This window comes from Carettochelys insculpta, chromosome 19 (assembly GCF_033958435.1).
Source record: "Carettochelys insculpta isolate YL-2023 chromosome 19, ASM3395843v1, whole genome shotgun sequence".
In the NCBI taxonomy this organism is placed as follows: domain Eukaryota; kingdom Metazoa; phylum Chordata; order Testudines; family Carettochelyidae; genus Carettochelys; species Carettochelys insculpta.
The window spans coordinates 2,728,365-2,749,766 of NC_134155.1; the positions used below are offsets into that span (position 1 = coordinate 2,728,365).

The 21,402-nt window shown below is 65.2% G+C and overlaps 1 protein-coding gene across 1 annotated transcript in view; it reads left to right on the plus strand.

The window, feature by feature from the left end:
* SEZ6 (seizure related 6 homolog) overlaps positions 1 to 21,402 on the plus strand; it is a 49,965-nt gene that overhangs the window by 21,336 nt on the left and 7,227 nt on the right. Inside the window, exons 5-13 of the mRNA XM_075014112.1 lie at positions 3,902 to 4,094; positions 10,270 to 10,455; positions 10,817 to 10,985; positions 11,491 to 11,657; positions 11,756 to 11,950; positions 12,075 to 12,213; positions 12,844 to 13,040; positions 14,074 to 14,268; positions 21,053 to 21,244. Of these exons, the coding sequence (XP_074870213.1) occupies positions 3,902 to 4,094; positions 10,270 to 10,455; positions 10,817 to 10,985; positions 11,491 to 11,657; positions 11,756 to 11,950; positions 12,075 to 12,213; positions 12,844 to 13,040; positions 14,074 to 14,268; positions 21,053 to 21,244 (1,633 nt within the window). The remainder of the gene's footprint in view (positions 1 to 3,901; positions 4,095 to 10,269; positions 10,456 to 10,816; positions 10,986 to 11,490; positions 11,658 to 11,755; positions 11,951 to 12,074; positions 12,214 to 12,843; positions 13,041 to 14,073; positions 14,269 to 21,052; positions 21,245 to 21,402) is intronic.

Here is a 21,402-nt window from a genome sequence, read left to right on the forward strand (position 1 = left end):
AGAGACAAAGGAGGGGGCCAGGCCCCAGCTTTGGGGGCCCCTCGGGGCCTCCTCTCTCCAACATGGATGGGACTGGCTGTCTCTGCCGGCTGCACTGACTCCTCTGTACAATGTTGTGTCCTGCTGGCTAATAAACCCGCTGCTCTCCCGCTGAGTGAGAGTCACTCCTGCCTGCAGACAGGGTGCAGAGCTTGGGCAACCCCTGGACCCCATCACAGACCCCTCCCCAGCTTCCCCTTGTGATGGTGTGATGGGGTTCTGGGGTCCCCCAGGCTCTGCACCCTGTCCGCAGGCAGGAGAGACTCTTACTCAGCAGGTGAACAGCAGGTTTATTAGCTGACAGGACACAGCATCCTACAGAGGAGTCAGTACAGCAGGCGGAGACAGCCAGTTCCATCCATGTTGGGGAGAGGAGGCCCCGAGGGGCCCCCAGAGCTGGGGCCTGGCCCCCTCCTTTGTCTCTCTCTCCCTCAGCCCAGACTAACTGCTTCCAACTCCCAGTTCCAATTCAAACCCCTCAGGCTCCACCTCCTCCTTTGTCTGCAGTACAAAGGTGTTACCTGGTTGTCAGGGTTACCCTCAGCAGGAGCCCCACACCCTCTGTGAGCCACTCACATACACACGGGTATCCCCCACTCCATCACAGATGGCTGCTGAGTGCACATGCTCCCACAGGTTGGAGTGTGAATGTGTGTGTGTGCAAATGTAGAGGGAGTGTGTCTGAGTGTGTGTGTGCCCATGGCTGGGGGGGTCTCGGTATGAGCATGTGTCACACACAGGTTGTGCCCATACCTGCCAGTAAGGTCCCTGATGGGAGCCCCCAGTGTGATGGCCCCTCCACTGGGGTCCACCCTCTCTCTTGGTGTTCGAGCGGCTCCTCCACCTGGGACTGCACCTCTCTGAGCCTCCCACATGCCTGGCCCTGCCGTGGGCCCCCGGCCCTCCCTTCCCACAGGGAATGGTGCAGCCCTGTTCTCGAGGCCAGAGCAACTGTCCGCCAGCGTGAAACAGCGTCATGGAGTGTCTGAGCCCAGCACAGGCGCTCTGAGGCCTGGAGGCCAGACCTCCCTCAGTACAGCAAGTCGGAGCCTCCGCTGCAGCCAGGTGGGCTTTGCCTAGTCCTGCAGACAGCTGCTCCCTCCTACTCCATCCCTGTAAACAAGGTCACCCAGGCCCCTGTCTTCTCCACCTCTGCAACCAGCAGGGTGGATCCTGGGGTCTTCTCTGCACAGCCCATTGTCCTCCCGCTGGCCAGAAATGGGTGTGCCACGGAGCTGAAGGGACCTCCGGCAGTCATCGGGCCCAGTCCCTGCCCTCACAGCAGGACCTAGCACCATCCTGGGCCAAGGTATATGTGTGACAGGGTTCAGGGGTCCCCAAGCTCTGCACCCCCTCTGCAGGCAGGAGTGACTCTTGCTCAGCAGATAGAGCGGGAAGTTTATGAGGTGACGAGGCCCAGCTTAGCACAGAGGTGTCAGTACAGCCGGCAGAGACAGTCATTGCAACCCAGCCTGGGGAGAGGAGCCCGAGGGGTGCCCCTTTGGGGTGTAGCTTCCCCCACTCGCCAGGCTGGCTCCTTCCAACCCCTCTCCCCCAGCTTATAACTGCCGCCCCCATTCAAACCCAGCTTGGCTCCTCCCTGCTCTGTGTTCAGGGCAGCGGTGTTACCTGCCAGCTTTGGTTACAGCCCCATGGGTCATCCTTAGCCACTGGGAGCTGCTCAGCGTGTCACACACATCCAGCCTGAGTCTGTCTGTCTGTCTCTGTCTCTCTCTCACACACACACTCTCTCTCTCTCTCTCTCTCTCTCTCTCTCTCCATCACAATATATACTTTAAACTAACCTGCCCCAGACTCTTGAAAGCCCCTGGAGGACTGAGCTCACAGCCGTGGGTTTACAAGGCCAAAGCTTTACCCACCAAGCTTTCCCTCCCCTGTGCCCCTGCCTGGGGGTGTCCGTGTGCACACGCCATCTGTGTGCTGTGCAGAGCCTGCCAGAGGCCCCCACTCTGCACACTCCGGGTCTGGGCCCCTCTCTCCAGCTGGCTGCGCCTCTTGCCATCTGGCGCTTGCTGTGCTGGCGGGGATCCACCGCACCGCGTCCCAAGCCTCTTCCCTGCTTCCCTCTGGCTCCCACCGCCTGCCAAGGGTGAGGCGCATGTGCACCGCCCCCCCGGGAGCCACGTGCAGCCGAGGCACGCGCCATCCCAGGGCTCCACGTGCTGCCCGCTGGCCCCCGGACTGGGACACCTGCCAGCCTCCATCCCCGCCCTGGGCTCCTCTCTGCTGCTGGCACCAGCAGCCCTGGTCTGGAGCAGGGGCCACAGCTCTGGCTCCACCCTTGTCCCCGGCCCTGGGTCAGAGATGGGGTTTGCAGCCGTGCAGCTGGCCTGGATGTCCCTGGGCGTGTTCAAACGGTGCCACGCTGGGGCAAGCGGAGTCCCTGCCGAGGGGGTCGGTGGCAGGCCAGTCCCAGCAGTGCAGCTGGGGGTGCCATGTCCCAGTACCAGGACAGTGCTTTGTCTGCAGTGGCTGCTGGCTGTGGCTGTGTGGGGCAAGGCCAGGTGTGCCCCACGGAAGGGACCGGAATGGCCGTGCCCCCCGTGCGTGGCTGTGCCCGGGGGTCTCCAGAGGGACAAGCTGCCCTGCCACCACCCCCAGCCTGCAGCACTGCGGTTCTGTGTGGCTCTGTCCCAGGTGGGCTCAGGCAGCCGTCGGGAGCGCCGGGATCTGCCCCTGGCAGCAGCCAACCCTGAGATATTGCCCAAAGGGCCCTTGGAGGGCAGGCACTGCCCCCCAGCCAAGCCGTGGGCGCCCTGCCAGGCCAACTTGGCACGGTGCCCCATGCGCTGGCAGCCAGCGCGGCTCCAAAGCTCTCGGCTGGGGCAGCCGCTGGTTGCCATGGCAATGGCGCGAAGGCATTCTTGCCACTGATGAGCTGGTGGGGGGAGTTGGCACCTGTGCCCCCGGGGGAGCCAACGGCTGCGTGGGCGGTACCGGGCGCTGCACCAGCCTGGGCAGGGCCTGCTGCAGCGATGGCACCTGGCCAGGGCCTGCCGCCGCCCTGCCATGCGGGGTGGGGTGAGACCACTGGGGGTAGCATGGCTCAGCGCGGAGCAGGGCAAGGGGGGCTGGGAGCCAGGACCCTGGGTCCATCCCAGCTCTGCTCCTGCCTGGCTTCGTGTGGCTCCATGGGTTCCTGGTGCCTCTGCCGTGGCCAGGCTGGGGATCTGAGGTCTCCTGCAGGGAAAGACGGCTCTGCCTCACACCTCCGCCACCCCGGCAAGTGCCAGGGCCACCCTGTCCTGGCTCCCTGCCGGGCTTCTCTCTGGTCAACTAGCTGCAGCCCCACATGACGTGGAGCTGGGCGTCCAGGGCTACTGGGTCTGCCTGGAGCCACTCAGAGCCCCGTGGCAGGGCCTGGTCAGTGCTCCCTTGGGCCCCTCCCCTGCCTGCTGCCAGCGGCCCACTCCCAGCTCCAAGCACTGCCTGCCCATTCTGTCTGCTGCTCGGGGTGTTCCGAAGCTGGGGACCGGCAGGCGGGCGAGGCTGCTCGCTTGCTGGCAGTGGGGGTGTGCCAGGCTGCAGGGAGGGAGGAGCTGGCAGGGTGGGCACATCCCCTGTCAGAAGGGAAGACCGGCCTTGGGGCAGTCTGGGTGACTGCCCACGCCCGGGAGCTGGCAGGGCTGGCACAGGAGATGCCAGGGTGTCCCTGGAGCCCAGCGGGTGTGGGGCAGGAGGCCGGGCGACCCTCTCAGCAGGCGTCGGAGGTGGCAGGTGGCTTGGGCCCAAGGCAGCACCCTGCTGCGCCAGTCGCCCAGGCGGTCGGCTCTGCTCTTGGGCCAAGCGCCCCGGCTGGCGACGGCTCGGTACCCCCCGACAATGCCTCTTCCTCCTGCAGGTGCAGAACATCAGCCTGTTGGAAGGGGAGACGGTTGCCGTGGAGACCTGGGGGGGCATGGAGCCTGCGGTCCTGGCCAACGAGTCCTTCCTCGTGCGGGGCCAGGTGATCCGCAGCCCCACCAACCGGGTCAGCGTGCACTTCCGGAGCCCCCAGCCCGCCAGCCCGGGCACCTTCCACTTCCACTTCCAAGGTACGGGCCGGCCGCAGCCGGGGGTGCCTGCAGGGGGATGGGGACGGCTCCTGGGGGGCGCAGCAGGGTCACATGGCTGCCCCGCGCCGGTGGGCAGAGCCCTGGCAGCCGGGAGCTGTGGCGCTGCAGCGTGGGCTGAGGGCGCAGTGTGATGCCCAGAGTCATCGGTCCCGTGTCCCGCCAGGCAGCTGCTCCCTAGCTGGGCTGGGCACCAGATGGGGGTGCAGGGGACTGGCAGCCGGGGGCAGCTGGGTTGGAGCTGAGCGCCTGAGTCACTTTGTCTCCAGGCCACATGCTGAAGCCAGAGGGGCCCAGCTCGGCCCTGCCCTGGCAGAAGGGGGCCTGGCAGGGGAGGGGCCCTCTCTCCTCCCCCGGAACCAACCTGTCGTCCCTATGTAACGTGGCTGATGGCCCGTGGGCAGCCCGAGCAGGTGGCAGGACACGCCTGTGGCGCACATCAGCACAGAGCGCCGCCTGGCATCCCACCTGGGCCCATGGCACTGCCTCTTGGCTGGGAGCTCCCAGGCAAGCTCTGGCTGAGTGGGGGCCACACACCCCCTGCACCCAGAGCCCTCTTCTTCCTAGGCCACTGTGCTGCCCCTCTCCCCTTACCCTGGGGCACCCGGCCGCCTCTTCTGCCCAGGGTTGGGGCGATTGGGTCCAGTGGTGTCCCAGCAGGTGGGGTGAGGCCCTGAGCGGAGTTGTGTGGACCCAGCACCAGGTCCCAATGTGCCCCTCCCTTGCTCCTGCGCCCACAGCGGGCCCTGCCCTTTCCCCAGCAGGTGAACCAGGCCTCCCTGGCGCAGCTGCCGCTGCCCGGGCCAATTAGCCTGGTTCAGGCTCTGGAATTGCCGGCGGAGTTAATCTGCGACGACGTCGCCAGGTTAAACGGGCCCCAACCGGAGAGACGAGCTAATGGAGAGATAATTGGTGTGAGCAATTACGGGCTCATTTCGCATCATTACTGGCAGAGCTCTGCCCCTTGTCACGGATAGCGGGGTGGAGCCGCTCCTAGGCAGCGCCCATGTGCCGGGGCACCCTGCAGAGAGAGGCCCTTTGGGGGCAGCAGCACACCCCTGCGGGACTGCCTGCAGCTCAAGGCCTTTCCCGTCTGCCCCCTCAGGCTGGGAGCCCGCCCTTGCTTTGGGCAGCCTTGAGCCTGGCCTGCACGCCCACCTCCTCCCTCACCCACCCCTGTGTCCGCAGTGCCAGCCTCAGTAACCCCAGGTCCCAGGCTCAATGTTGCTCCCTGCCCGCATCTGCTGGCTGCTCCATGTCTCAGCCCAGGGCCTGCCGGGCTCGCCCAGCCCAGCCTGGCTGCGCAGCCTGAGGGGGCCAGCACCGAGCCAGCTGTGAGGTGAGGGCTCTGGGGCGCGTGGGCCAGAAGCAGCTGGGGGCCATGGGCACGGAGCCCTGGCCCTCGGTCGCTGCATGGGAGCCCAGGAGAGGAGCTGGGGGTCTCTGCTCCAGTGCCCATGTCCCAGTGCCCTGAGTGCAGATGTGCTCTCCAGCACCGGGGCAGTTTTCCCATGGCGGTGCCACCCCACAGCCCTCTGGGAGCCGACCCCAGCCAAGTCCAGAGCCCCCCTGGAGCAGCGATGCATCAAACCCGCCAGCACTGGGTGTGGGGCAGCCCAGGGGTGGGGCAAGGGCAGAGAGCTGGCCTCAGGGGCTGGGCAGACATGGCATTGTGGGTTGGAGCTGCTGGTCTGGAGAGATGTTCATGGAGGTGTCACGCCAGCCAGCTACTCTCTGGGTTCATGCACAATGGGGTAGGGCTGGTGGAGGGGGTGGAGCTGCAGTCCAGGCCCCTTGGGAGGAGCTTCATGGATCTGGGGGGAGCCCAGGGCCGGGCTGGCAGGGGCTGTGGGTTGGGAAACACTGGCAGGGCTGTGCGAGGGGGGCCCAGGGCCGGGCTGGCAGGGGCTGTGGGTCAGGGGACACAGGCAGGGCTGTGCGAGGGGGGCCCAGGGCCGGGCTGGCAGGGGCTGTGGGTCGGGGGACACCAGTAGGGCTGTGTGAGGGGAGCCCAGGGCCGGGCTGGCAGGGGCTGTGGGTCGGGGAACACCGGCAGGGCTGTGTGAGGGGAGCCCAGGGCCGGGCTGGCAGAGGCTGTGGGTCAGGGGACACAGGCAGGGCTGTGTGAGGGGGCCCAGAGCCAGGCTGGTAGGGGCTGTGGGTCGGGGGACATCGGCAGGGCTGTGTGAGGGGGGTCCAGGGCCGGGCCGGCAGGGGCTGTGGGTCGGGGGACATCGGCAGGGCTGTGTGAGGGGGCCCAGGGCCGGGCCGGCAGGGGCTGTGGGTCGGGGGACATCGGCAGGGCTGTGTGAGGGGGCCCAGGGCCGGGCTGGCAGGGGCTGTGGGTCGGGGGACATCGGCAGGGCTGTGTGAGGGGGCCCAGGGCCGGGCCGGCAGGGGCTGTGGGTCGGGGGACATCGGCAGGGCTGTGTGAGGGGGCCCAGGGCTGGGCCGGCAGGGGCTGTGGGTCGGGGGACATCGGCAGGGCTGTGTGAGGGGGCCCAGGGCCGGGCCGGCAGGGGCTGTGGGTCGGGGGACATCGGCAGGGCTGTGTGAGGGGGCCCAGGGCCGGGCCGGCAGGGGCTGTGGGTCGGGGGACATCGGCAGGACTGTGTGAGGGGGCCCAGGGCTGGGCCGGCAGGGGCTGTGGGTCGGGGGACATCGGCAGGGCTGTGTGAGGGGGCCCAGGGCTGGGCCGGCAGGGGCTGTGGGTCGGGAGTGAGGGCACCAGCCGAGCCAGCAGGGGCTGCAGGTGGGGACTGAGAGTCACTGGGTGCAGGTTGCTGCGTTTCGGGGCTCGGAGGACCCTGCTCTCCCATTTCCCAAGGGCCTTTGTCTCCTCGGCCTGCCCAACGTCCCCAGCAAAGCAGCACCCCCTGGGCGCCCGCACTGGGCTGGGCGTCCGTGCACCAGCATCTGCGCTTGGGCCCCCGCCTGGCCGCCCTCTCCCACGCGCCTGGGGCCGCCCTGGTGCTATTAATGGGAAGATAACAACAGACTGTGCTGAGCGTGTCCCGCAGCCGGGGTCGCCATGGCAACATGCAGCAAATTAATGGGTACCGCCACACATCTCGCTCCTCGTGTTCTGTGATGGGCCCAGCCCCCCGGAGGCAGGGGCGTTCTGGGGGCTGGGTGTGACTCAGTCCCCCGGCTGGAGGGGCCAGGGTGCCCCCAGCCAGTTGCTTGGGTGCCCCAGCCCTTCCCTGCAGGGACTTACAGCTGCGATGGGCCCAGGGGCTCTGTGGCTGGAGCTGCAGCGGCTGCCAAGGGCTGCAGCACCCAACGGGAGATTGCCTCTGGCTCGGCTGGATTTGGCCCTTCCCAGCAGGCGGGAGCCGGGCACTGAGCGCCCAGCGTTCTTCTGGGTGAGGCTGGGGTCAGCACAGCCAGGGTCTCTGAGCAGGGATCCTGCCTACCCAGGGCACTGCTGAGTCCCTCCTGGGTCCCTGACAGCAGGGTCAGGCCCTGGCCTGGCTGCCCATGGCCACGCACCATCCCTATTCCCTTCCGTGTATGGCTCCCACATGGGCAGCTTATGACCCCATCTCCCACAGACACTGCACTGTTGGCTGTGGCTCCTGACTGCGGGTACACAGGCTCTGCTGGGCTCAGGCCTCAGTGTTGCCAGGATGTGCAAACGGGCACAGGGCCCCTGGAGGGCATCACGCTCATGTGCAAGGGGGTCCTGGGGGGGCATGACGCTCGTGTGCAAGGGGGCCCTGCAGGCATGACGCTCGTGTGCAAGGGGGTCCGGGGGGGGCATGACGCTCGTGTGCAAGGGGGCCCTGGGGGGGCATGACGCTCGTGTGCAAGGGAGCCCTGCAGGCATGACGCTCATGTGCAAGGGGGCCCTGGGGGGCCATGACGCTCGTGTGCAAGGGGGTCCTGGGGGGGCATGACGCTCATGTGCAAGGGGGTCGTGCGGGCATCACACTCGTGTGCAAGGGGGCCCTGGGGTGGCATGACGCTCGTGTGCAAGGGGGCCCTGGGGGGGCATCACACTCGTGTGCAAAGAGGCCTGGGGCCCTTTTGTTGTTCTGCACTAGAACTAGACTCTGCTTGGCCCAGCGGGGGCACGGGCTCGGTGGAAGAGGGCAGCACGTGGGGCGTGAGCGCTCCTGCTGGAGTGTGCCCAGAAGCCTTTGCTCGTCCCAGTCCCTCCTCCCCAGCTGAGGTCAGACTTGCCTCATTGTGACATCACAGCTCGTTTGCTGCAGCGACAGAGCGAGCTCATAAGCAGAGGCATTGAGCTTGTTGGTGGGCTGGGGCTGGGGCTGGGGCTGGGGCTGGGCAGCAGAGCCTGCCTGTGGCTGGAAGGTTTATGTGCAATGCCCCCTCTGTTACGCTGTATGGGCCCAGCTGCGTGAGCACAGCGAGCTAGATCCTGGAGTGGGAGGGGCCCTGCATTCCTGGCACATCCCCCAGGAAGTGAGCCGGGGTGAGGGTTTCATTCCTCTGCTTAGGTTCACGTGTTTCCTGCTGTCCTGCAGTAACCCTGGGGGTGTGCCTCAGTTTCCCTAGCACAGCATCAGTGCCTCATGGGGAGGCTGTTTCTGTGGTGTGACTTCTCACCAAACAAACCAGCAGACCTGTAGCACTTTAAAGACTAACAGGATAATTTACTAGATGATCAGCCTTCGTGGGGCAGACCCACTTCTATTTCCAGATCGAACAAGTGGGTCTGCCCCACGAAAGCTCAGCACCTAGTACATGATTTTGTGAGTCTTCGAAGTGCCACAGGCCTGCGGGGCTGTGTTGTGGAGTTAGAGCCTGACACAGCAACTCTGTGACTGACTTCTCACAAGTAGGCAGTGGGCCTCTTTTGCCATCTGTAACCCAGGCAGCCAGGTGCCACCTTTCTCCCCCGGGAACAAGACACAGGTGGGAGGAGGGGCCTGGCTGGTGGGAGTTGGAACTGGGCAGTCTGGGCTGGCTGGAGAGGGGGGAACGAGACCAGGGCCTGGCTCAGGGACCCCTCTGGGCCCCTCTCCCCAGGATGGGAGGTGCTGACGGCTGCTGGTCCCTGTGCTGACCCTGCGCTGTGTCCCTGTCACCTGGTAACCTCCTGTTCTTGCTAGGCGAGAGTCACCTCTGCCTAAGGGTGGGGCTCAGGGCCCGGCGACCCCCTGCACCCAGGGACACAGCCGCCTTGCGCCCTTTGTCCAGCATGGCGACACAAGGATGCTGCCAGCCCTGCGCTGGGTCTGGCAGGATGAGGGCAGGGGACTTGTGGCCCTATCATTCCCTCAGCTGCCCTGGCCTGTGCAGACTCCAGGACCTGGAGTGACCTGGGCAGGTTCCCCCGACATCCCTCCTGACATGCAGCTCTGCCTGCCCTGGGCTGGCAGGACTGGCCATGCGAGCAGCTGAGCTGGGCGGTCCTGGGGCAAAGAGAGCCTGGCCCTGGCAGCCGCTGAGCCCTGGGGAGCAGCCGGGAACTGGGGCAGCCTGGAAGCAGCCCGCTCAGCCCTGGCTCTGCGTCCCCAGGGCGTCCGTGGGGCACAGGCTCCTGGCAGGGTGGGGAACACCAGTGCACAGGCTGGCTCCCACCTGAAGCCCACTGGCCCTGGGCTAGCAGCACCCAGCAGGTAGGAGGGGACCTGGCAGCACCCCTGGGCCCAGCCGCGGGCCATACAGAAGGAGTTTGCTGCCACCTGCTGGCTGGGATCAGAGACAACCTCCCAGTGGGACAGCGTCTCTCTACCTGGGCGCTGCCGGGCAGGCTGCTCCCAGGGGTGGCTCCGCACCCCATGCCATGGCGGGAGAGGAGAGGGCCAGCCCAGCAGCTGGGAGAGAAAGCCGGCCCCCTCCCATCCCCAGATCCTGCCCTGAGCTGCTCCGGGGGCGGGGGGCGAATGACACCTACGCTGGGGCAGGACCCCTCTGCTCTCTGGGCAGGTGTGACGGCTGCGTGGAGATGCCAGGACCCAAACACACAGGAGCTGGGGTGGCGTGTCCCGCCCCTGCCCTGCCTGCCCCATCCTGCTGATGCTCTGTGCACAGTGCAGGCGGAACAGCTCACACCCTGAGGGGACCGGCACCAGCAGGTTCAGCACTGACAGGCCTGGCCAAATCCAACCCCACAGGCTCCCGGCACCCACCACACGACACCAGGTGTGCCAACCCAGGGAGCCCTTCCGTTCTCTTCCTCCCCCAGCCTATCTGCTGAGCTGCATCTTCCCAGCCCGGCCAGCCTACGGCGACGTCTCTGTCACCAGCCTGCACCCGGGGGGCCGCGCCCGCTTCTACTGCGCCACAGGGTACCAGCTGCAGGGCCCAGCTGCGCTCACCTGCCTCAACGCCACCCGGCCCTTCTGGAGCGCCCGGGAGCCCGTGTGCGTGGGTGAGTGGGGCAGGGGCTGCCTGGTGGTGCCAGGTGTCCTGCTGCTTGGGTGCCGGCCCGCTGAAGCAGGCCTGAGCTGCTCAAAAGGGACATGAGTTTGGCCTCCTCAGCTGGCACTCAGCCGCACGTGCCAGCTCCCCATTGGCTGCCTGCTAGGCCTCAGCACCTTCCCACAGGCTGTAGGTGCCCTAAGCACTGGGCCGGTGCCCTGCTGCCACAGCCTGGCTCCAGGCACTGCCGTCTGCCCACGGCTGCAGAGCCTGCAGCCCCGGCCAAGGCTGCTCCGACGGGGGCAAGCCAGCCACCTGCCCCCTCTCTGCTGTGCCCGGCAACATCTCTCACCCTCAGCTTCCCCTTGCAGCGGCCTGCGGGGGGGTGATCAGAAATGCCACCGTCGGGCGCATCGTCTCCCCCGGCTTCCCCGGCAACTACAGCAACAACCTGACTTGCCACTGGCTGCTGGAGGCCCCCGAGGGCCAGCGCCTGCACCTGCACTTTGAAAAGGTGGCGCTGGCTGAGGATGATGACAGGTGCGAGCCGGGAGTGGGGCCCATGCAAAGAGAGGGCCTAGGAGGCCATGGCCTCAGAGGAGCGGGCAGAAGTGTCTGCAGGGCCTGCGGGAGCCTATGCTGTCCTGCCACTCTACACAGGACTTGGAACATGTGTTTGCAAATGGACGTTGACTCTGAAACCTACTGATGGCACAGGCCAGAGTAGCTGGGCCATTGTGGCTGCCTGGTTCTCTAGGCAAGGCACTAGCCAGCCCTGCAGGACAGTGACAGGTCTGGGGGGTCCTGCCCTCACCAGGGCCTTTCCTTCAGCTCTCCGTGCCTGGGCCTGCCTCCCACTAGCAAAGGAGATATCTGGGGCTCCCCTGTCGCTGTGGCTTTTGCCTCCTGGCAGCAGCAGCAGGCCCTCTCCTGTCCCCGTTCCCCTGAGGCAGGCAGGGCCTGCGGCAGGCCATGCCCAGATCCACTGGGGGGATCCTGCGAGGCTGGTGCTGCCCTGGCTGGTACCACGTCCTTCGCTCCGCAGGCTCATCATCCGGAACGGGAACAACGCGGAGGCACCGCCGGTGTACGACTCGTATGAGGTGGAGTACCTGCCCATCGAGGGGCTGCTCAGCACCGCCCGCCACTTCTTCCTGGAACTCAGCACCGACAGCAGCGGCGTCTCCACCGGCGTGGCGCTCCGCTACGAAGGTGAGGCCTGAGCCCCGGCGGGGCGCAGGGGATCCATCCCCCTGTGCGTCCGGCACCTTTGGGCTGGCAGCGTTAACCCCCTGCCCCTCCGCCCCCAGCCTTCGAGCCGGGGCACTGCTACGAGCCCTTCGTCAAGTACGGGAACTTCACCGCCAGCGACGCCAGCTACGCCGTGGGCACCACCGTGGAGTTCAGCTGCGACCCCGGCTACACCCTGGAGCAGGGCTCCATCGTGATCGAGTGCGTGGACCCCAGCGACCCCCAGTGGAACGAGACGGAGCCGGCGTGCCGAGGTGCCTGCCCCCTCCGGGCCGGCGGGAGGGACAGATGGGCTGAGCCTGGGGGGGGCTGTTCCCTGGGGCGCCCCCAGGCCGCTCGCGGCGCCGGGAGGCTGAGGCAGGGCGGTGTTCCCCACAGCCGTGTGCAGCGGGGAGCTCACCGACTCGGCAGGCGTGGTGCTGTCCCCCAACTGGCCCGAGGCCTATGGCAAGGGGCAGGACTGCATCTGGGGCCTGCACGTGGAGGAGGACAAGCGCATCGTGCTGGAGGTCCACGTGTGAGTGGGGGGCGTGCTGGGGGAGGGGGCAGCCTGCCGCGGGCTGGCTCAGGCCGCCCAGCACTGGGGGCAGGTGTGAGCGGGGAGGGGGTGACAGATTTGCTGGGCCTGTGGCAAGGTGTGGGGGGGGGGTCAGTTCTCTAGGGGAAGGGGGCAGAGCCTAGGGGAAGGGGCGGGGCCATGGCAGCCAGCCTCCCCTGCTGGCTGGGGGCCCCAGGAGCCTCTCAAAGGGCCGGGGCGCAGCCGCTGCTGCCCTGCGGTTGTGATGGCGGCCAGGAGCCCTGAGCCCCAGGGCAGCTGCCTCCCCTCTCCCCACTCCATTGGCAGGCCTGGGTACAAGCCTGGGGGAGACCCCCTGTTCTAGAGCCTAGTTCAGGGGCTGCACAGGGCCAGGGCCAGGTTCCCCTTGCCCCCAGACTGTCCTGGCTGGACCCCGCTGCGAAGCCCCCGCCCCCGGAGCCCCACTGCTCACAGGCACCATTGCCATGTGTGCCGAGCTGCACCCCACCCGGAGAATCACGCTGCCTGGGGGGGCAGTGCTGCCGCAGGGAGAGCCCCTGCCAGGGCCGGCTAAGCCAGGCTGTTCAGGTGCCGCCGCAGGGCGTCTGCCCAGCCCGCTCTGCCCCACAGGCTGCGCCTCGGGAAGGGCGACGTGCTCACGTTCTACGACGGGGACGACCTGACGGCCCGGATCCTGGGCCAGTACACGGGCACCCAGCGCCGCTTCAAGCTCTACACCTCCATGGCCGACGTCACCATCCAGTTCCAGTCAGACCCTGGCAGCACCGTCTTCGGCTACCAGCAGGGCTTCGTCATCCACTTCTTTGGTGAGGGACCCCCAGTGCTTGGGAGAGAACTCAGGAGTCCGGCCTCCCAGCACCTGCTCTGACTACCAGCCCCCACAGCGCCGGGGAGAGAACCCAGGAGTCCAGCCTCCCGGCGCCTGCACTGACCACCAGCCCCCACTGCCCCCCACCCCCCAGCGCTGGGGAGAGAACCCAGGAGTCCTGGCTCCCAGCCCCCTGTTCTAACCACCCACCCCCACTGCTGGGGATAGAACCCAGGAGTCCAGCCTCCCAGTGCCCTGCTCTGACCACCAGCCCCCACAGTGCTGGGGAGAGAACCCAGGAGTCCAGCCTCCCAGCCCCCTGCTCTGACCACCAGCCCCCCACTGCCAGGGAGAGAACCCAAGAGTCCTGTCTCCTAGCCCCTGCTCTAACCACCAGCCCCCACTGCTCTCCTAGTGCCAGGGAGGGAACCCAGGAGTCCAGCTTCACAGCACCCTGCTCTAACCACCAGCCCCCATTGCCAGGGGAGAACCCAGTCGTCCTGTTTCCTAGCGCCCTGTTCTAGCCTCACAACCCGCCCCGTAGCACTCCTCTGATCAGGCTGTCCCAAGGAAGAGGCAGGCCCATGGCACCTCCCCCCCGACAGTGCCCCAGTCTCAGTGCCCTGGGCACCCTTCTCCCAGCACCACAGGGCCCTACTCCCCCAGCCTGTGAGTGACCCACCTGGCCAGGGATTACCTGGGGCAGGGCGCAGCCGTGGAGGGCAGTGGCTGCAGTAGGGGTCACCTCCCACACTTGCCACAGGGCGCGAGTGGCAGCCTGCTCCCCCCACTGAGCCCTGTGGCCAGCGTGCCCAGCTGCTGCGGAGAAGGGGCTCAGCGGCAGGGGGCACCGCAGGGGGAGCAGGCTGCCACTCGTGCTCCGTGGCAAGTGGGGGTGGGGATGGGGGTGCTGGGGACGGCTGGGGCGGCTGCCACAGGGCCTGGGCAGCTGGTGCGACGAGCAGGGCGTCTCGCGGCCGAGCAGTGCCGCCTGTGGCCCTCCCAACCCTCTGACGTGGCTCTCTCGCCAGAGGTCCCACACAACGACACGTGCCCCGAGCTGCCCGAGATCCCCAACGGCTGGAAGAGCACGTCCCACCCTGAGCTGGTCCACGGCACTGTGGTGAACTTCCACTGCTACCCTGGCTTTGAGCTCCTGGGCACCGACCTGCTCATGTGCCACTGGGACCTGACCTGGAGCGGGGACCTGCCCACCTGTGAGAGAGGTGAGCCTGGGCCCTTGCTGGGGGGCGCTGGCCGACGCTCCCGCATCCCCACCTGGGGTCCCTCCTGCCCTGCCCTGCCCGGGGTGGCTGCCCCCAGCTCCTGCTGCTGCTTGCAGAGCTTCCATCTGCAGCTGCGCCTGGGGCAGCCCCTGAGACGCTGGGCACAGGGATGGCGTGGGACAACCGCAGGAATCACCATGTGGCCTGTCCTGGCCTCGCTGCTGCGCTGGGGCCTGCTAGAGCGGGCGCCGGTGGGGCTGGCTCTGTCGGGGTTCTGGCCCCATGGCACCACTGCTGCATGGTCAGGGACCTCTGCCATGCAGGGAACAACCAGCCGGCCTGGCCTGGCCTGGTCTGGGTGTCCCTCCAGCCCTGGCTGCTGCTGGATTATAGGCTGGGAGGGCTGGCAGGTGGGGAGCACTTAGTGTGGCTGGGCTCCCCGGGTGGCTGTGTGATGGAGTGGGGGGAGTGCATGTGTGAGTCAGGCTGGATGTCTGAGGCAAGCAGCAGCTCCCAGTGGCTAAGGATGACCCTGGGGCTACAACTGGCAGGTAACACCTCTGCCTGAACAAAGAGCAGGGAGGAGCTGAGCTGGGTTTTGAATCGTGGGTGGCAGTTAGAGGCTAGGAAAAGGGAGAGCTGGAAGGCAGCCAGCCTGAGGAGGCGGAAGCTACACCCCAGAGGGGCACCCTGGGGGTCTTCTCCCCAGGACAGGTTGGAAGGACTGTCTCTGGCTGCTGTGCTGTCGCTTCTGTGAGAAACTGGGCATCTGTTGCCTAATAAACTTCCTGTTGTACCTGCTGAGTGAGAGTCACTCCTGCCAGCGGACGGGGTGCAGTGCAGGGGGACCCCTGAACCCCATCACACTGGTGGCAGAAGTGGGATGCACTGCACCCACGGATGAGCTCCCAGCAGTGGCTGACTGAGCACCAGAGAAGGAAGGAGTCTCACAAGAGCCAGAGGGGGAACAGAGCCATTCCTGCAGCTGCTGCTGGTGAGTGGATACCCCGGGAGGCAGCGGGGAGATGGATTATACCCGACTCCTGAAGGCAGAGCTAGCGGGGCTGTGCAGAGAGAGGGGCCTGACCGTGGGGAAGGCGACCAAGGCCCAGCTGATTGCACAGCTGGAACAGAATGACTGATCCGGGGGGGCAGAGCCTGTCCCGGCAGAAAGTGGCTGGTCAGCCTCGGGAAGCGTTTCGGATTCTCCGACAGGAGCAGGGGCTCGACGCCGTCAGACAGACGCGGTGCCCGCCAGGTCGCGCTCAGCTAGCGGTGGTCCATCGCGGGCAGAGTCCCCCGCCGCAGAGCTGCGACGGCTGGAACTTGAGGTGAAATTAAAGGAACTGGAGCACCAGGAACGGGAAAGAGAGCGTGAGCGCCAGGAACGGGAAAGAGAGCGTGAGCGTGAGCACCAGGAACGGGAAAGAGAGCGTGAGCACGAGCGCCAGGAACGAGAAAGAGAGCATGAGCACGAGCGCCAGCTACAAGAGAGACAGCGGGAGGAGAAAGAACGAGAACGGAAGGAGAGAGAGCGAGAGCGTGAGGAGAGAGAGTGAGAGCGGGAGCATGAGCGAACCATGGCAGAGGCGAGACGCCAAGAGGCCCCAGCTGCAGTAAGCGGAGAGAGGGCCAGACGGCTCGGGGTGGCCAGTCACTTGGAGACGCGTGTGCTGGCCCAGTGTCAGGACCCAGGGGACATGGATGAGTTCCTTACCGCCTTTGAGTGAGCCTGTGAGTTGCATGAGGTTCCCCCAGATGAGTGGCTCCGGCACCTCACCCCCTTGCTGGGCCAGAAGGCCGCAGCGGTGCTCAGCCAGCTGGTGGGGCTGCAGCCTGGGGACTATGAACGGTTCAAACAGGCCCTGCTGCATAAGTTCGGGCTGACTCCGGAGATGTACAAGAAGAAGTTCCAGGAGGCGCAGAAGAGGCCAGAGGAAACCCATGTAGATACAACCGCCCGCCTGAAGCAATACTACAAGAAGTGGGCGTTCGGAATGGGAGTCCAGTCCGTAGAGGACCTGATCGAGCTGGAGGTCGTGGAGCGATTCTACGAGATGTGCGCACCTGACCTGAGGGTGTGGCTTGTGGACCGGAAGCCGGGGGACTCACACGATGCAGGGAAACTGGCAGATGACTTCACAAACAGCCGGGCCAGGTTTGAAAGCGAGCCCCACAAAGAGAGGGAGTCTCGGAGAGAGAGGGAGTCCCGGAGGGAGAGGGAGTCCTGGAGAGACCGAGAATCTCAGAGAGACCGGTCCCTAACTGTACGACAGAGGGGACCACCTCTTGGGCAAGCCCAGGAAAGAGGGGCCAGCCACCCACCCCCCAGAGAGCCAAACAGAGCCCGGACAGAGCAGCCGGCCCGAGGGACACAACAAGACCCAGGCTGTTATCGCTGTGGGCGAAAGGGGCATAGAGCAGCCCAGTGCCCCAGGCTCCCAGACAGGTTGAGCAGACCGGGGGGTCATGGAGTCAACTGGGTGGGGTCCCAGAAGCCAGAGGGGCTGGCGGCCAAGGCGGGTGGTGCTGACAATGGGCACTCGGATTGGGCCGAGTCCGCCCCACAGACCAGCTCCTCAGGGGGACCAAATGCTCAGAGGTCAGTTTACAGAGTGGGGGCAGCACCACCTCTGTGGAGCAAGTGTCTCAAACACCTCGAAGTAGACGGGAAAAAGGTCACGGGGTTCTGGGACACAGGCGCTGACGTGACGCTGGCCCGACCCGGGGTGGTGGCACCGGGCTGCATGATACCCGATTCCCACCTGACGATAACAGGAATTGATGGGACCCCTTTCAAGGTGCCCATGGCGAGGGTGCACCTGAAATGGGGGAAGAAGGAAGGCCTCAAGGAAGTGGGCGTGCACAGCCATTTGCCGGCAGATGTACTGATGGGGGCTGACCTGGAGAACTGGCAAGGTGAACGCCCTCGTGCCCTGGTCCTGACCCGTAGCCAAAGAAAACGAGGGGTGCGCTCCCCAGATTCAGGGGTACAGGCCCAGCCAAAGTCACAGGAGCCACAGGGGCCAACCCTGAGAGAAAGGGGGCCCCCAAAAACCAGGTCTCACAGGCCAGGGGTGCTGGAGCCAGGCAGGGATGGGGAAGTAGCATCCGCTCCTGCCCAAGCGGAAGAATTCCAGGCAGAGCAGCAGAGAGACCCCTCCTTGCAGAAGCTGAGGGAACTGGCCAGTCTCAGCCCAGCTCCCCAGCTGGGGGAGGGCTGCAGGGAGAGATTCCTGTGGGAAGAGGGATTCCTGTACCGGGAATGGGCTCCCAGACGCAAAGCGGAGCCATGGAAGGTCCAGAGGCAACTGGTGGTTCCCCAAAAGTACCGGCGCAGGCTGCTGTACCTAGCCCATGATGTCCCGCTCGCAGGACACCAGGGGATCCACCGCACCAGGAGAAGGTTGTTACAGAACTTTTTCTGGCCAGGGATCTTTGCAGCTGTCCGTCTGTATTGCCTGTCCTGCGATCCCTGCCAGAGGGTGGGGAAGAGCCGGGACAAGGGGAAAGCTGCCCTGAGGCCACTGCCCATCATAGAGGAGCCTTTCCAGAAAGTGGCTATAGACATAGTGGGCCCCTTCAGCAAGGCAACGCATTCGGGGAAGAAATATATTTTGGTAGTGGTAGATTTTGCCACGCGATACCCAGAAGCAGTGGCCTTGACCTCTATCAACGCTGACACCGTGGCAGATGCACTGCTGTCCATTTTCAGCAGAGTGGGGTTCCCCAAGGAGGTCCTCACAGATCAGGGGTCCAACTTCATGTCGGCCCTACTGCAAAGCTTGTGGGACAAGTGTGGGGTCCGGCACACCTGGGCCACAGCCTACCACCCGCAGACCAATGGGCTGGTGGAGAGGTTCAATGGGACTCTGAAGCAGATGCTGAGAACCTTCATGAATCAATACCCCCATGACTGGGACAAGTACTTACCCCACCTGCTGTTTGCATACAGGGAGGTGCCCCAGGAATCCACGGGGTTCTCCCCGTTTGAGCTGCTGTACGGAAGGAGGGTACGGGGACCCTTGGACTTGCTCAGAGAAGAGTGGGAGGGGATGGCCTCTCCTGAAGGGGAGTCAGTGGTACAGTATGTACTGACCTTCCGGGAAAAACTCACCGAGCTCATGGGCCTGGCCAGGGAGAACCTCTCCATGGCCCAAAGGAAGCAAAAGGTCTGGTATGACCGTAACGCCAGGGCCCGAGCCTATGCCACCGGGGATCAAGTGATGGTCCTTGTACCTGTGCGGCGGAACAAGCTGCAAGCGGCCTGGGATGGGCCCTTCAAGGTTGTCAAACAGCTAAATGACGTGAATTATGTGGTGGAACTGTCGAACTGGGCCCACAGCCACCGGGTCTATCATGTGAACATGATGAAACCTTACTGGGACAGAGAGAACTTGGTGCTGGCCGTGTGCAGACATTGGGAGGGGCAGGGGGATGATCCCTTGGTGGATTTACTCACAAGGACTGGAGCCGGCTCCTTGCTGGAGTCTATTCCCCTCTCAGACCAGCTGACCCCTGCCCAGCAGACGGAGATCAAGGAGGTGCTGCATTCGCATCAACAGCTGTTCTCGGACAGACCCAGACGCACTGACCTGGCTGTCCACCGAATAGAGACAGGCACCCACGCCCCTATCAAGTGTGTGCCATTCAGAGCCACAGGGAGGACGGCTCAGGACATAGAGCGGGAGGTTGAAGACATGCTGGCTCTGGGGGTGATCCAACCCTCGTCCAGCCCCTGGGCCTCTCCCGTGGTGTTAGTCCCTAAAAAAGATGGGTCTGTTCGGTTTTGTGTGGACTATCGCAAGCTTAACGCCATCACTGTATCGGATGCCTACCCCATGCCCAGGCCTGATGACCTTTTAGACAAGCTGGGGGGAGCCCGTTACCTCACCACCATAGACCTCACCAAGGGGTACTGGCAAGTGCCATTAGACCAAGATGCCCAGCTGAAGTCGGCTTTCATCACTCCTGTGGGGCTCTACGAGTTCCTGGTCCTGCCCTTTGGCCTCAAGGGGGCACCCGCTACCTTCCAGCGTCTGGTGGACCAGCTACTGAAAGGGATGGAGAGCTTTGCCCTGGCTTACATGGACGACATTTGCATCTTCAGCCAGACGTGGGAGGACCATGTGTCCCAACTCAAGCAGGTGCTGGACCGACTCCAGAAGGCCGGGCTGACTATCAAGGCAGGGAAGTGCAAGGTGGGAATGGCTGAGGTGACCTACCTGGGCCACAAGGTGGGCAGCGGCTGCTTAAAGCCAGAGCCAGCTAAAGTGGAGGCTGTCAGAGATTGGCCAACACCCCAGACTAAGAAACAGGTCCAGGCCTTCATTGGGATGGTGGGGTACTACCAGAGGTTTGTGCCCCACTTTAGCTCCATCGCAGCTCCCCTCATGGAGCTGTGTAAAAAGGGAAAGCCTGACAAGGTGGTCTGGACCGAGCAGTGCCAAGAGGCCCTCTGCGCGCTGAAGGAGGCTCTGGTCAGGGCCCCAGTGCTGGCAAATCCAGACTTCAACAAGCCCTTCCTGGTGTTCACCGATGCCTCAGACGTGGGGCTGGGGGTGGTGCTAATGCAAGTGAATGACAAAGGGGAGAAACACCCCATCGTGTACCTGACTAAGAAGCTGCTGCCCCGGGAGCAGAACTACGCAGCCATAGAGAAGCAATGTCTGGCCATGGTGTGGGCGCTGGGGAAGCTGCAGCCGTACCTGTTTGGACGGCGTTTCACCGTGTACACCGATCACTCACCCCTGACCTGGCTGCATCACATGAAAGGGGCCAACGCCAAGCTCCTGCGGTGGAGTCTGCTCCTGCAGGACTATGACATGGAGGTGGTCCATGTGAAGGGGAACAACAGCACCATAGGTGATGCCCTGTCACGCAGGGAGGGCCCCGAACTTCCCCAGGTCACTGGCTAAGTGACCCCGCTCAGTTCGGTCTGGAAGGGGGGAGAGATGTGATGGAGTGGGGGGAGTGCATGTGTGAGTCAGGCTGGATGTCCGAGGCAAGCAGCAGCTCCCAGTGGCTAAGGATGACCCTGGGGCTACAACTGGCAGGTAACACCTCTGCCTGAACAAAGAGCAGGGAGGAGCTGAGCTGGGTTTTGAATCGGGGGCGGCAGTTAGAGGCTAGGAAAAGGGAGAGCTGGAAGGCAGCCAGCCTGAGGAGGGGGAAAGCTACACCCCAGAGGGGCACCCCTGGGGGTCTTCTCCCCAGGACAGGTTGGAAGGACTGTCTCTGGCTGCTGTGCTGTCGCTTCTGTGAGAAACTGGGCATCTGTCGCCTAATAAACCTGCTGTTGTACCTGCTGAGTGAGAGTCTCTCCTGCCAGCGGACGGGGTGCAGTGCAGGGGGACCCCTGAACCCCATCACAGGCGGGCACACCAGTGGCTGGCACTCAGCAGGGCCAGGATCTCTCTCTCTCTCTCTCTGCTGTGCCCAGAGCTCCCCCTGCTGGAGTGCCAAGGAGCCCTCGCTGCCAGCCGCAGCCCTGGCTCTCCCCCTACCCACTGCAGCCCAGGGGCAGGGCTCCAGGCCATGGTGTGCAGCTCTGACCTGGGGGTGCAAAGGGGCTTGAGGGTGCACCCCTGGGCATATGGGGTGCTGCTGGGAAGAGCCATGAGGCATTTGTGCTTCTCCTGCTGGCCTGGTGCCTGCCACGGCCCAGCTCTGCCGCCCCCATGTACCCTTCAGGGAGCAGGGCCACCGCTCCCCTTGGCTCCGGCCCTGGGGGTCTCCCCTGGCACTGTGGCTGGCATGTGTCTCACTGCCCTGTCCTGCACAGTGACCTCCTGCAAGGACCCCGGGGACGTGGAGCACAGCCGCAGGATCGTCTCCAGCACCAAGTTCCCGGCGGGCTCCACCGTGCTGTTCGTCTGCGACAGGGGCTACGCCCTGACGGGAGGCAGCCTGCTGACCTGCCGGGACCGCCAGGCTGGGGGCCCCAAGTGGAGCGACCGCCTGCCCAAGTGCACCCGTGAGTGCCAGGCCTGTGGCTGCTACAGCCGGCCGCCAGGCCCCTGCGTGGGCTAGGAGCTCATGGGCAGGGCCCCTGGCACGGCCAGCCGTTGTGCCCCTGGTCAGGGAGAGCCCTTCCTGGCCCCGTGGCCTGTGCTGGCACCCTGATGCCTGGGA